Source organism: Cynara cardunculus, assembly GCF_001531365.2.
Source record: "Cynara cardunculus var. scolymus isolate 2C chromosome LG 17, CcrdV1, whole genome shotgun sequence".
NCBI lineage: Eukaryota > Viridiplantae > Streptophyta > Magnoliopsida > Asterales > Asteraceae > Cynara > Cynara cardunculus.
In genome coordinates this window covers 5,955,306-5,971,106 of record NC_037544.1, presented here as the reverse complement: position 1 = coordinate 5,971,106, position 15,801 = coordinate 5,955,306, and the positions used below count along the sequence as shown (strand labels likewise).

The window sequence follows — 15,801 nt, the reverse complement described above, 5'->3', positions numbered from 1 at the left end:
TAAAACAATTTATTTTTGGTTTAATATTATAAATTTTATAAAGATAATAATTAAGTATTCTATTAGAATTTAATGATTATACTAATTATGTTTTAGATTTTTTATATTTAACATGAGATGTTTATCTTGTTTTTTATTGTGTTTATATGCAGTTAGTTACACGAATTCAAATATGGGATGAAATCGTTTAGGGATGAACGAATTTAAGAGTTTTAAGAGTTTTTGCCAAATGCTTTATAATATAGTATAGATATATATATATATAACATTCTTTATTGAAAAAAAACAAATTAAAATTATTTAGTTAGTTGGAGAAAAATGAAAGTAAATTAGGTGGAAGGTAGCTTGGGAAGGTGACATTCTTATTTGACTTTGTTAACTAAAAGGTTAAAAATGTTTCTTGTTTGGCACATTTCATTTTCATATTTCAAACCTTATTCTTCAAATCCAAGAAGAAACAAAAATATTTTTGTAGTCATGGAGGTTTAAATACGGTGACTTCAGACTACCTACAAAGCAGGTGGACCCTGAGATTAGTCGACTCGTATAGCGGGTTGGATATCCAGGTTAATCAAAAAAAATATTAATACGTATTATATACATTTAGTATTTGGTATTTTTTTGTGTGTGTTTGTATATATATATATATATATATATAATATTAGGTATTTAATTATTTTAATATTTCAAACATCATTCTATACACGATCATATATTCTAAATATTCAGTATTCTACACCTTTAATACATCGTAATTAGACTGTTGAGCTAACAATGAAGTTCAAGACCGATACGAATACTCAAGGGGGTTCCTATTCATACCCCTTCCTCACTCACATACCACTTATTTCCTAACCCTCCCTACATCACTCACATACCCCCTATAGTAGGGGGTATGAATAGCATTCACCGTCAAAATATTCGGTATTTCGAGCTTAATCATGTCTTCCATGGTTTAGATCACAAGTGGGGTCGGTTTCATTGGTCGTTTTTAGGTGAAGTTCCTAGAAGGAGATTCAAGTTCTTTTAAACATCACTTTCAATTAGGCAAGGTGGATGCCTTAGGCCATGTTCAATTGATAGATATGAGAAGGAAATGGATTCCATACATTCCACCATTTTCTTAATTTCGTCATTCTATCACAATGAAAAGAAGTAAATTCCATATCCCCGTAAAAGCCTAGACTCCAAAATCAGCTTGCAATATACGCCGCCTCCTCTTCACAACGCTCCATTTCACGCCTAGTTCGATTTCTATTGGTTCGCATTTCTCCAATCATGACTGCTTCAAGATTTTCTTGCTGTTTGTTTGATTTTTGAATACTGATGCGATTTCAGATTGCTGCTCATTCTTATTTTTTCCTGTTTCTCTTCGATCTTCTTCTCAATCCGCTCCTATCATCCTGTTTGATCTTCTTCTACTCATGTTCTTCCTCAATCTCCATTCTTCTTGTTAAATCTTCTCAAAGGGTGGCAAGTTCAATTCTTCTTTGAGCTGCTTCTTATGCTCTTCTCGTTCATCGATTTGTTTCTTCTACTCCCATTCTTTCCGTCCAAATAGTAATTTATATATTTTTACCTCAAATGTTGGTTTTATTTTTTATAGTTTAAGAAAATAAAAAAACAATTCATTTATTCAAATCAAACACTTTGTCAAATTTGATAGCATTTCATTTCAATTCATTTGACAAATTTCCATTCATTCAAGAGGCATTCTGTTAACCCAACGCCCCTTTAACAGAATTTTCCTATTGGTCGAAATTGATTTGCATGGATTTCTTTATAATCACGACCGATAAACTTAATTTAGACCAAAATAATATGACAATTCACGAAGAAAAAAACATGTCATGCAAAAGTATATTTTTGTCATACTTTTGATTTTAGCGCAGTCTCTATAACTCAACATGCGACTAGAGATCCAAAACATACAATTTTTGAATATCAAGCCCTACATTATGTCTCGAGACACGTATTTTGACAAAACTATCCAAAATGCAACCCTTTTAATAAAATCATAGTAATCATATATAGATGGTAACGGCCCGATTTCTTTCTGGGTTCTTTTTCCTTTTTATCCATGTCCATCCTTAGTGATGTATCAGATAATATTAAAAAATTGGAATTTAAAGTACTGACTGTTAATTCATTTTCAATAAATTTAATTCTTTGGACATGCCTAATCAGATAAGTTAAAATGCAGTTTTGAAGTACTACTTGCACAATTATAAACTGGTAGTGTACGAAAACTATTGACCCGTTGACAACCTGAATAAAATTATAATATATTTGGATGATTAACAACTAAATAAAAGTCTGCGTGTACTACAAAAATATGCCACCAAACCCGCAACACAATGCAAACACGTAATATATATACAACTCATCTTCAACAATCCAAACAATATTTTATTAATTAATATAAGACTAGCTATATCTATTTCGTCACCATACAATTAATTTTCTCTTCCATGATCATCGTATAAATTCTCTCTCTCTCTCTCTCTCTCTCTCTCTCACACACACACATATATATATATATATATATATATATTAGTAATTTCATGATATATATATATATATATATTATATCATGAAATTACTCGTAATTAAAAACATTCTAATAAGAAACAAAGTTATAAATTAAGCTAATTATGCATCTCGATCTAGGCATTGTCTTCGACAAACTTATGCCCTATACCAGGACTTGGACCCGAGCGTGCTACCACACCTAACCTTCCGATACGATTTTTAACTCTTGGGGTCGGGATTGGAGCGTTTGAGGCTTTGACATTGATGTTGTGTGTCTTTCTTGCTTGTGGGTCGATTAGAGGACGCGCTTTCGTTGTAGAGAAGGCCAGGAGGAGGAGGAGGACGAGAAGGAGAACGAGCAGACATCGTGGTCGTCTTTCTGACATATCGTGATGAAGACAAGTTGAGAGAAGCAAATGGAAGGAGAGGAATGAAGTTTATGACTAGTATTGGCAAGAGTTGGGTTTGTATATATAGGGGATGGATCACATCGAGACAAATTACGATAATTGTGAGAAAAAAAGATTATTTAGTCGTGTGTTTAGAGGCTAAATATATGCATTAATTATTATGATGTTTGATACAACAAACAACTCCTGACAAAGATTTAATCGAGCTTAGCATAAGATGAAATATATATATCAGTTAAACAGAATGAAAAATAGAATCAGTGTTTTGTATTATAATTACGGGATTCGAAGAAACAGAAACGCAGTTGCTAACACGTTGACAAAACGATCACAGTTCTACACTTCGTTTACGATTGGTGTTGATTATGTAAGTTAACGTCTTAATATTCTTAACTCTATCTATAATTCTTCTGATAATTAGTTAATTTTGTATTTTTTTTTTAAAAAACAATTATAGGAATTGATTGAGGAAAGGAACATGCAATGACATGTGAGGGAAAATATAGGAGGATGTGCCGCCACCTCCCGAGTCATTTTGTTAGGTAAAAATCAACGTTGTACGTAGTACCGTCAACGCATTTTTTTTTCTTTCTATAATTAAATAGTTTATTTTAAAATAACTAGAAGGGTACTCATGCAATGCAGCAAGATAAATCTTAATTTCAATGTTTAGTTTTTATTCTTTATTTTTATCGATATAATATGATTTTTTATGGTTTTAAGAAAATGATAATGTTTTTTATTTTTGAATGAAATATATATTTGAAGATAACATAAATAATTTTAAAAAATAAAATCGATATTAATATTAAATTAACAATTTAATAGTTTTCGTTTTTTTTTTTAACTTCTTTGATTCAATTTTTTATTATAATTTAATTTAGGTCTAATAACAAAGTAACTTATTTTTGGTTTGATAATATAATTTTTATTAAAGATAATAATTAAATACTCGGTTAGAAACTCAATGATTATCTTAATTATATTTTATATTTTCTATATTTAAAATAAATGTTTATCCTGTATTTGATTATGTTTATCTGCAGTTAGTTACACAAATTTAAAAATGAAGCTTTAATAAGTTGTACTTACGCAAAATCACTTGTAATCTTGAACTTTAAGTAACATGCATCAATAAACAGTACTTCATGCATAAAAAATGGTTTTTAAAAGTTTTTGTCAAATGTTTTATAATATAGTATAGATTATTTATAAGTGTTAGAAACTAATTGAAAATGCTAATGTATTAATGAACATGATGAATATAATTTATAAGAAAATATGAAATATTAAAAAAAAAAAACTACAAGTATATTGGGGTGGACCTGATGTGGTATCTGAATCTTTTTCCTAATGCTATGTACCATTCTTTATAACGGGTATACAAAATTTTATACCGTGTACCAATCAACTATATTTTGTATCAATTTTTTTCGGTGTTGGTATTGATTTTGTACCAACTTCAAGTTAGATAGATGAAAATTGTCATTTTCTTTGAATTTTGATATTTTGAGTTTGCGGGTAATACATGTGATGTTTAAAAAGTTTTAACTGTAAAGAATAGATATTCGATATATAAAAAATACAGATAATGATAAGTAGTTAAATGGTACTATTGTGGTTAGGGGTGCTAAAAACCCGACCAACCCGATCAATCATAACCCAACCCAACGTGAAATAATGCAACTCGATGTCTAATCGAATTGTAAAATTGTCAAATCGTAGGTAGTGAGTTGATATTGAGTTACTATTATTTGAACCCAACCAAACCCGATAAACCCAATATCCTTTTATTTCTTGGATTTAATGTGATTGTTGAATTTCTATTAACACATATTTTCAATCTATTCGTATCTCTATCAGGGACGATTATACTATCACGTACGCTCTTCATATACACATTATTTCAATCTATTCACATCTCTAATTCTCTATATAGCTCATTCGTATATATGTTCTGTAATTATGAACATATATATGTAAATTGAGAAAGTTAACTGAATGTGATTTACGTAAGAAGTATAGATAAGTTGTATCAAATGGTTGATGATGAAAAAGAAATTATTAGTAGAGAAATAACATGTTCAAGGTTAGAAGAATATTTTAATGTACCAAAGTATCAACCCAACCAACCCGTACGGTTTGAATTGGGTTAAAAAATTTCAAACCGCAAGCATTGGGTTGGGTTGTTCAATTGTCTTCAACCCGATCAACCCAGCACATTAGCACCCCCTAACTATGGTACACGACTTCCGATACCATATCAACTGAGTTTATGTATTTGGTATGATATTCCCAAACGAATATATTAGTTGGTACCAATTTAATTGATATATATGATTGATACTCATGTTTACTGGTTTTTGATATAAAATTGTCATCCCTACAAATGCATATGTATCAATTTCAGGTTTTGAGATCAGAATTTTCTTGATCAAATCTCAATAAATATCGTTTATATAATCCTCATTAAAAACAAACCGAAAACAAAAACTTTAATGTATTAAGTATTTGATTTTCAAAACAAACCCGAGTATCCGACCATTTTTTGGTACCGGTAGGATCTATTTCTATAAATAGAAAAAATAATGATGTCGAACAAACATATTATGAATCTAAAATATTTTAAAGATGTTATGAGAAAATGTTTTGAAAATGACACCATTTGATTAGCAAGATTTTGGGTGGTTTTAGGACCCCATTGTTCACAATTTATTTCCTAATAAATGTAATTTAAACTAACAATACCCAAAAATATGAATAATTGTTGGTGTTTCGTTTTTTGTTTTCATTTTCTTTTCTATAATTTGGTTTAACTACTTTTTAATGGACTCTGTTAGGGCTGCATATGGGTTGAGTTGGCTGGGTTGAAGGTATTTGAACAACCCAATTTAATGGTTACAGTTTGAAAAATCTCAATCCAACCCAAACTACAACTCAACCGAACTCAAACCGTGCGGGTTGAGTTGGGTTGGTGGGATTGAAACTTTAGTATATCATTTTACAATTTAACTAAGTGATTATGTTTAAATAAAGTAAAATCAAAATGATAACAAACAACAAAGGCTAATAAACTCAAAATTTTTTTGAAGGTTCATGAAAATAAGCTAGTAAAGTTATGGTTGAAATTGTAATATAATTTTGAATATAGCTAATTACGGATTGGTCTAATGTCTAATGTGCATATGTTATCAAGGACTTAAGAATCATATTCAATCAATAATATAAAAAGTTGTCTGATTGCATCAGGTTGGGTTGAGTTGGGTTAGGTTCAAATGACACTAACCCAATTCCAATCCGATGTTTGCAATCGGGCCTAATTGTATCAACTATGTGTCAGGTTGCCTCAGATTGCGTTTTTTCAGGTTGGGTTGGTTGGTATTTTGAGCACCCATAGACTCCATTTTGCTAAACATTCAATTTGATTCTTTTAAATAATTTGATTTTATCACTGATAGTTTAAAAAGTTACATTTCAAATTTTATATTTTGATACTTGTCAATAAGCTACTAGAAATATATTAATAAATAAACGATAAATATTTACTTATATAAACATATGGAGAGAAAAAAAACCTGATCTTAGGTAGTATTTGGTATGCATACATGATTGGACTAGACAAAACAAAAAAAGAGAACTAGACTGGACAAAACAAAACAAGGCATGTTGTTTGTCTGATGTTTGGTACAACTAGGACTGGATAGGGCATGTCTAGTCAAGTTACCCTAAAAAATTGTTATACAATTTTATATATCATATAATAGTTATGAATGACAAAAATGAAGTAAATGTTTAAATAATTTAATTTATAAACATTTTTACACATTCTCGTACACATATAGACATACATATATAATAGTACAAATTTGAATGAAGATTTTGATATAACTGATAATAGTTTGAAAAAGAAACTAGGTTCCTACAAAGGAAAAAAAACTATATTTTATTCTGTTTGGAAGATTCTTATGAACTAACAGATATATTGTGGAGGTTGTTGCAGTGACAATGGTAGTAGGGGTAGAGGCGGTGGTGACTGTAACACCCCTAAATTTAGAAAATAGCAGATAATTTAAAACTTTAAAATCCTTTAAATAAAATAACTTTAATAACAAAATACTTAAAGTTTACAAATAAAGGAAGACAATAATGTATATCAGAGTTCCAAATGAGACTATCTAATTCTTAAACAGAATTAGAACAAGTCGGATGTTACTAAAACCACCAAATCTGCCATCTTCCAAAAGTCGGATGACACCTCTAACGCCATCCTACGAGAACCTCTACAACTAAACGCCACTCATATCACACTAAGACCTGATATACATGTCAATAAGAAAAAAGTGTTAAGCTTAACGCCCATCATTTAGAACACAAGTCATAAAAGGAATATCTTTACGAAGTTCATCATTCCCAAATCAAATACCGTTTTAGTTAAATAATCAATATCCAAACTCCCCGGAAATGCGTGCAAGGCGCAAACTCCAATTCACCAACTATATAGATAATACTATATATTTAAAAGACCGAAAACATGGGTAAAGAACCAAAGGGCTTTCGGCCTAGCGGTATCGTAGCCTTTGGCTTCCTAGAAGATCAAGGGTTCAAACCTCACCAAAGGTGAGGAGGGTGTGTGAATTTATTTGTTGCATTTGCCGTATATAAATATTATATACTTCAAAAAAAATATGGGCAAAGAAGTACCCGAGAACAACACCTTTCGGTGACGGAAGAGACCTAATTCCGTCGAATGTGGGGGGAACACAAAAATAAACCACTTATAATGTTTCTTGAGTTTCATCTCGGGCCATGGATCCCCGAATATAGCTCCATTGAGCACCACCACAAAGAATCCAAAATGAACCTTGGACGTTTCAAATGTAACCCATTACATTTGTACAACCAATCCAATCCAATCAATTGAGATATTCATGAAAATGATGATAGTTCATTTATTATGATTTGAATATTTATGGAAGATGACTATGGTTCATTAATTATGATCAATACTTTATATTAGGAAACAATCAAAACTTTTATGAAATCACATATTCATCAAATTAAATAAATGATTCAGATTGAATTACATTAGTTATACAAATGTAATGAATTATATAATAAATCACCTCTTGATTTATATTATAAACATTCAATATATGGAAGAACTCCTAAGATTTAGTCCGAATATAACTTATAATAATTAATTATTAGAAATTTTAATTTTCTCAAGTTTGAAATCAAATCTTTATAATGGAATTATATATGACTATTCATACTTTATTTAAATTATTTTATAATTAAATCCATGGTTAAGTAAAATTCGACAAATAAAATATAGGCTAATTAATAAAAGTAGTCATTTTGATCGACCAAATTCACCTCATAGACATTCCTCTCCCACTTTTTCATCAAAATCAACTCCTCCACAAGTGTTCAAGTATGGAAAACAACGTTTTTTCAAAACATCCTTTCATAAGTTGCGGATCAGACACTTGCAGAAGTATTGACTGATAGACTAAGGGGCCGTTTACCAAACACTTACCCTGTAAGTTCTTACCGGTAAAATTTAACAATATTAGTTACTTACCAGGTAAGACTCATGGTACTTGTCTCGTTCTTACCGGGTAAGATTCTTAGTCCTTCTCATATTCATCCAATGAGATAATGTGACTTGATAAACGCTTACCCTGGTAAGTGTTTGGTAAATGGTCCCTAAAAGATTAATTGACGTTCCATAAAATAAAATGGTTAAAAAAATTTGTCTTATCACACTCACCAACATTTTATGAACTTTGCATAGTCTTTTCAATTTCTCTTTTCATTTATCTGGTACAACTTAAAATAAAAAGCCGTTTTAAATTTTTGGGCCTGATTGGCTACTTCTGATGGGCCATAAAACTGGGCCCAAAATTTTGGAGAAATTAAATTGGTCAATCCAATTTCCATGTATGTTGATAAAAAATCTCATGTCTTAATCAGGTTTTATATATTTTAAATTTTTTATTTAATTTAGCTTCATATTTTCTTTCCAATAATATGTATTCATGTGATTGGTGGACTGTGGATATAAATAAGACGTGGACGAGATTTTTACTGGAAGTATATATAATTACCGTGCCAATTGTATATCGTGAGGTGAAATTTTGTAGTAATCTAGTAACGAGAAATTGTGCAATATTTTGATTCGAAGAGCGATAAGAGTATTTGAATGCTACCATTTTTATTAAATATTATACACTATTAGTAGAGTTCAATACTTATTTTGTAGCTTGGAAAGTTTTTTTAATTAATTTTAAGAAGTTCAAATGTAGATTTTTAAAAAGTAGTATGCATACAGTAACATGTAATGTGGATGTCGGAAGTTATATGGGCAACACATGAGATTTAGCTGTTTAAGGGTAGTTTTGTCGTTTTATTAATGATACATAAATATTAATAGAATAAAGTTATAGGTCCATGAACATAAAAAAATGGCTTTTGGATGGTGTATTTAAAAAAATAAGTCCAAGGGTCGGTTAGTCATTCACTGAACCCCAATGGCTTGTCTGTACGGAACTCAAATCCTTTGAAATAGAATGTTAACTGTAGGGTTACATACGCGATGGTTTTTGAAATCCAGAAACTCAGTCAATCACCCTCTGAGGGTTTTCGTTTTCTTTACATCCTATATGTGTTTATAAGAGAAATTACAGAGTTTTGGAGAAAAGAAGGTTAAAGCAGAGAGAAGCATTCAAGTATTGTATTTGTAGGAGTTCTTCAACAAGTTAAGATATGAATTCAGTGCCAAACTCTTATTTAAATGCTTGATTACTGGTGTATGTGGTTGTAGGATAATTCCCAATATATACAAATGAGACCAACAATGAGGCCTTAAGCTCATTTATTTGTCACACTTAGGGGCCATTTACCAAACATTTATTCGGGTAAGCGCTTACCAAGTCACATTACCTTACCAAATGAATATGGTAAGAACTAAGAATCTTACCCGATAAGAGCGAGACAAGGAACATGAGTCTTACGCGGTAAGTGAGGGCGACGACTCTTACCACGGTAAACGCTTACCGGGTGAATTGTTGCATACAATGTCGTTTTGATGGACTAAAATCTTACCCGATAAGTATATAATAATGTTAAATTTTACCGGTAAGCACTTACCAGGTAAGTGTTTGGTAAACGGCCCCTTAGTTGATGTTACATGATCAATGGGTTTGTATTCAAATTAATATATATTGGTTTGATTTGTTGGTGACAAGTATACTAGTGCTTAGCAATAGATGTTATTAGTGTTCTTATGCAGAAATAATGAAGTAATTCGTTGAAATCAAAGTAATTGTGACAAATTAAAATAATGAACCACTTGAATTAAAAAAAACCTAAAAACAGATTATTTGACATAGTCACGTAGACATTTGTCATTTGGCATATGACCATGTAAGCGGTTAATACGACCATGAAGAATTGTCTTATAAATTGGCACGACCATGCAAGACAAGAGCAATGATAATGCATTATTTTCAACATATTTTTATACGACTGTACAATTGACAAAGTTGATTTTTGACATAGGAAGTATGTATTGACTTCTGTAGTTTGCAATCAAGCGTATTATTTGAAACCTAAATAGATGTCTATATACTTGGTTTAGTATTATTCATATACAAATTTGGGCATATTATGTGTTTTATAAGCCTTTAAGCATGCCAAACGTTTTGGTCCATTATAATGTTATAATGTTTGGATATGTGTAGAGGGGTCAGTTGTTGTCGGAATGTCAGTAATATATCAGGTGTGGCACCGGAAAGATTCACAAATTTAGAACATGTATTCTAATGGTATATTTGTACTCAATTCAATAATGATTATAGTTGGTGTCTGTACATATACAACAGATTGACCCAAATTAAAGGGCTGTTCGGTAGGAGCTTAATGAGCCATATAAAAGATATGACTTGTTCGCACAGCCATATCTAGCTGTTCGTTATGGGCTTATTCGGCCAACCTTAAGCTGAATCGCTCAACTAAAAAAGTGATGTCTTTTGTACTCGGCCCTTTATTAAGCCATTTATTCCCCTTTTACCCTTTCCATCTTTCTCCCCAAATAGAACCATACCTAACCTAGATCGATTCTTCATCTTCAACCTCACTCTCTCTCCCCCGTGCATCCCTCTCTCTCCCACGACGGTGATGGTGAAATCAAAACCGCATACATACGGCTCACCAGAGTTTCACTTCCATGCCCTCTCCGATTCTCCTCACCAGTTCCTCCACCGTGCCGGTTCTTTCTCCACCACCTTCGAAGAAACCAGTCGTCTCCCTTGCTATCTTTGTTCCCCTCTCACCATCACAACCAGCTCCCAATCATGCAATACCCGACCACCATTCTACTTCACAACCATCGTATCTCTACCATCTTCTTCCCTTCGTAGGTGATTGTAAAACCCTGAACCACCATATGCTTATATGTGCACCTTCCTTCCCCTTCTATTTTTTCTTTCTCTACCCAGATCTATGCCTACCAGTGATCTCCCTCTGCCACCGTAACTCCTCTCCCCCCTTCTCCCCTTTGCAAACATCAACAACATCCCCTTTGCCCATCAGTTGCCTTCCATTAGGTTTCATGAATTTTGTTTTCTTCAAGTCTAAGATCAATAATTTTAAAATTTATATAATTTGTATCGAACACTACAAAAATATAGACTGGGGTAAACTGGTCATTTCTGACATTCAGATGGTTTATTCAGCACGACAACCGAACAACAACTTATCTATTATTATACAGACAACTTTATCAATGCATACATCCTTATCCATACAGGTCTTAATAGAAAACGAACCAAACATCCCTAACACTATGATGGTTTAGTATTAAAATCTCATATGTTTATATGGTTATGTTGCATGTGATTGTTTAGTGTATATATATTCATAACAACAATTTTACAACAATTTGTTGTTCAAAACTATCATCTTCTTATCAAAATACGTTTTTAAAATTATATTTTTATAGTTGTACATCAAATATTATTAGAATACATATAAAAGTTGGGTATTTCATCTATCGTGAAGCTTAATTATGATTGTACTTTTAGGCTTTATATTCAGCCCATAGTTGATCAACTGTTTTCCCAAGCAAATCGACGAAAAAACCATCGTTATAGCCATCTCTCATCTTCTTGTTGAGTTCAGCCACGAACCCATTTCTAAGACCATTACAGTAGTCCAAGAACCGAGCCGTGACGTCGTACCCTTGGTCCCATCGGTCACCTTCTCCTGGCTGAACCCAATGGCTAGGTGCGTAGCCAGCCTTCAACCTCACGTAATCCGCAATCCCTTCAATCAATCCTCCTGGAGCTTGACCTCTGCCATTCCATTGCCATACGTGTGTCATCTCATGATAAAGTACTCCGGTGATCTCAGTCTTGACGTCGCCGGAATATCCCTGAATGTAGTTGGCGCTGACGTGGATCTCGTCGTTCACAGTGTAGGCAACACCATCCATGTCATCGATGAACACACTAACTCGTGCCACGTTCTTTCTGTCGGCATCTGTGTTTTGTTGGAATGTGTTCCAAATGAAGCTGGTGGATGCGGTGAGAATTTGGAGAGTGTAGTCGTGTCCGATGTCGTTGGTGAATCTAATGCCGCCAGGGGTGGCGGCAGCCGGGTTAGTGACGGTGTAGTCAACAGCGGCGATCATTTGCAGGGTAGCTAGGATGGCAAGGGATGGGAGAAAGAAGGAGATCTTGTGAGCCATTTTTGTGGTTGTAGATGTGGTTAAATGGGTTTACAAATATATATACATATATATATTGACGGTGGCCGGTGAGGGTGAACCCCTGACCAGGTCAAGACGGCCACCAATAATGGAAAAATTGAATGTGACCGACTTGCAGCTAATCGTCTTGTTCCCAGACACCATTAATGAGTATCAAAGTCGATAAAATAATGGTTTGCTTTAGAAAGAAAGTAAAACATGTTTTGATCTAGAGGAAATTCAATTGTTATTGTTTGTTTACTTTTTAATAATTTCGTTAAGAAGCAACCTCTGAATCGTTAAGAGATAAATCTTGTTTAAGAAAATAAAAGTCTGTCTCTTAATGGTTTTAAAATACACTGAATGATTTTGTATTATGTATCTCCTTTAACCATTAAGAGCCCTAATTTCATTATACACAATTACCAAACAATTATATTTAATTTTACACTATATCATGAGAGTCTTTTAATCATTCTGGCCACTTCATCATTCTGCACCAAAGATACAGAAGCTCTTGGAGTATTCTATTTTAACAATTCTAACGTTAACTATATTATTAAAATATGTATTATATTTAATAAAATACGATACTTCTTATTGGTGGGAAAGTATAAAATAACAATTTATCTCTCCATTTGGTGATTTCTCTAAATTTAGAGACTTTTAAAATATCTCTCATATATTCTCTGTCTTAAAATACAAGATAACATAGTTATTGGATAAAAAAAGTTGTTAATTTTTTTTTATTTTAGCATAGTTATTGAAGATGCTTTTGTAAAAAACAAAAAATTGATTTTCTATATTTTAATCATGTAAATAAAAGAATATATTCATTGATATAAATAAAAATATTTGTTTTATGGATTCAAATTTCATTTATAAAGAAAAAAAGTATTGTTTGAAAACTTACATTGGTTATTACTTTAATATATTTTTAATATGTATATTGATATATTATATAATTTTTTGGGTACTCGATATTAGTTTTATTTTGATCATCTTGACGAGAGTTTTTTTAATAATTAGAAGGATACTCGCACAATGCAGCGAGATACATCTCGATTTTGATGTTTCGTTTCTTTCTTCGATGTTATAATATAGTTTTATGTGGTTTTAAGAAAATAATAATGTTTTTACTTTTGCATGAGATATAAATATGAATATATCATAATAATTTGAAAAAAATATATTGATATTAGTATCAAACTAACTATTTAAAATTTCTATATTTTTGTGTAATTTTTTTAATTTAATTTGATTTAGGTTTAATAACGAAGTAATTTAATTTAGGTTTAATAATAAAACAATTTATTTTTGGTTTAATATTATAAATTTTATAAATATAATAATTAAGTATTCTGTTAGAATTTAATGATTATACTAATTATATTTTAGATTTTTTATATTTAAAATAAGATATTTATCTTGTATTTGATTGTCTTTATCTGCAGTTAGTTACACGAATTCATATATGAGATGAAATCGGATAGGGATGAACGGGTTTAAGAGGTTTAAGAGTTTTAATCAAATGCTTTATAAGATAGTATAGATTTATATTGTTAAATACTTAATAAAATTGTACTAAGGTTTAAAGCCAAAAATATATTAAAACAGAGTATAAAATGAAAATTTAAAGGGGTAAAAATGAAAATTTAGACAAATCCAATAACCAGTTGGGATTAAGTAAGAGACTTTTTGGTTGGTTTTTCAATAAGTCCTGAACAGATAAAGTTGTTTATATGAATTAATTTGTCTTTATAGATTGAGAAAGTGTTATTTGAGAGAGTTTTCTCATAGATAGAATAAACGTTCTTTTTTAATTTGAAGTAAATAAAAGTGTCAGAAGGTCTCATGTTCAAATCCAAGGAGGAACAAAAATCCCCTTGTAGCCACGGAAGTTCAAATGCGGTGACTCCGGGCTACGTGTAAAGCAGCTGGTCGCTCTGGGATTAGTCGGCGCGCACAACGGGTTAGATATATCCAGATTAATAATATTTTTTTTCTTCTATAATAATCAAGTAAATAAATTCACAGAAAATTTGTAGTTTGTTGTTAATTTTAGGATTTGGACGAATGGAAGATGGTAAAATAGTGCACATGACTTTGACATATTCAAAGTCTAGTTTTGACGTTGTCCCAATATAACTATAATTGGGGTTGGCATTAAAGCATTATGTATGGCTCATTGGTATAACATTTCAAACCATATAATATGTTTTATATTTCATAACAGAAAGAGTCATGGTCAATACAGCTATATTTTATTTATTACACCAAGTCACTATCCTTAATTAATTGCGTGTTGTTTTTCTAGTTCGGTTTAGGTATGACAACATGACGGGTTTTCTAATCCCGGCACCGGTACCGGCTCTGATTTCCACTAACAGCCCCTCGTCCTGGTCCGGTCCCGATCCCTGTTGGGTATGGGGATTAATATTTTGTCCCCGGTTTATTTTCTAGTCAAACCCCGATCTCCGTCCTTGGTCAAGACCTAATTTTAGAAAATAAATAATATATATTATTTATATGATGTATTAACAAAATATATTAATTAAATTATATATCAGGTACGGGGCGAGTCGAGAGATACACTACCCGGCCCCCGCCCCAACCCCGGTTTGAGTCTACCGAGGATCCCCGTCCCCAGGCATGGGACCGTTTTAGTGGGGAATCCCCGTCCTCGTCCGGGTCGAGTGAGCCGGGTTCCGTAACCAGTCGGGGCAAATCATCATCCCTATTTAGGTTATGTTTAACAAACTAATTGATAAATTAATTGATAATTATTAAGCTAGTTGATAATTAATAAGTTACTTGGTAGTTGATAAATTAGCTGATGAATTATATACGTTTAACAAAAACTAGCTGATAAACTATATGAAAAATGTAAAATGACTAAAAATGACATGTTTAAAAAATAATAAAATTTAACATTTCATAATGTATATAAAACAATTCATTAATAATATAATATATAAATTAATACAAACCAGCTGTTAATCGATAGATTTCAATTTAATTTATTATTATTTTATATATAGGTATGTATATATATATAATACATATATAAATGTATGCGAAAAGAAGAGAATTTATAGTGAAAAGCGT

General features: G+C 31.5%; 1 protein-coding gene across 1 annotated transcript; it reads right to left on the bottom strand.

The window, feature by feature from the left end:
• Positions 1 to 11,913: 11,913 nt before the first annotated feature.
• LOC112500821 lies at positions 11,914 to 12,697 on the bottom strand. The gene has a single exon (XM_025104412.1). It carries the CDS (start codon positions 12,691 to 12,693, stop codon positions 12,025 to 12,027), a length of 669 nt encoding a protein of 222 aa, XP_024960180.1. The 5' UTR covers positions 12,694 to 12,697; the 3' UTR covers positions 11,914 to 12,024.
• Positions 12,698 to 15,801: the final 3,104 nt, after the last annotated feature.

Excerpts from the sequence above, each read along its gene's own strand:
- LOC112500821 (XM_025104412.1), bottom strand. The coding sequence starts at position 12,693 with ATGGCTCACAAGATCTCCTTCTTTCTCCCATCCCTTGCCATCCTAGCT.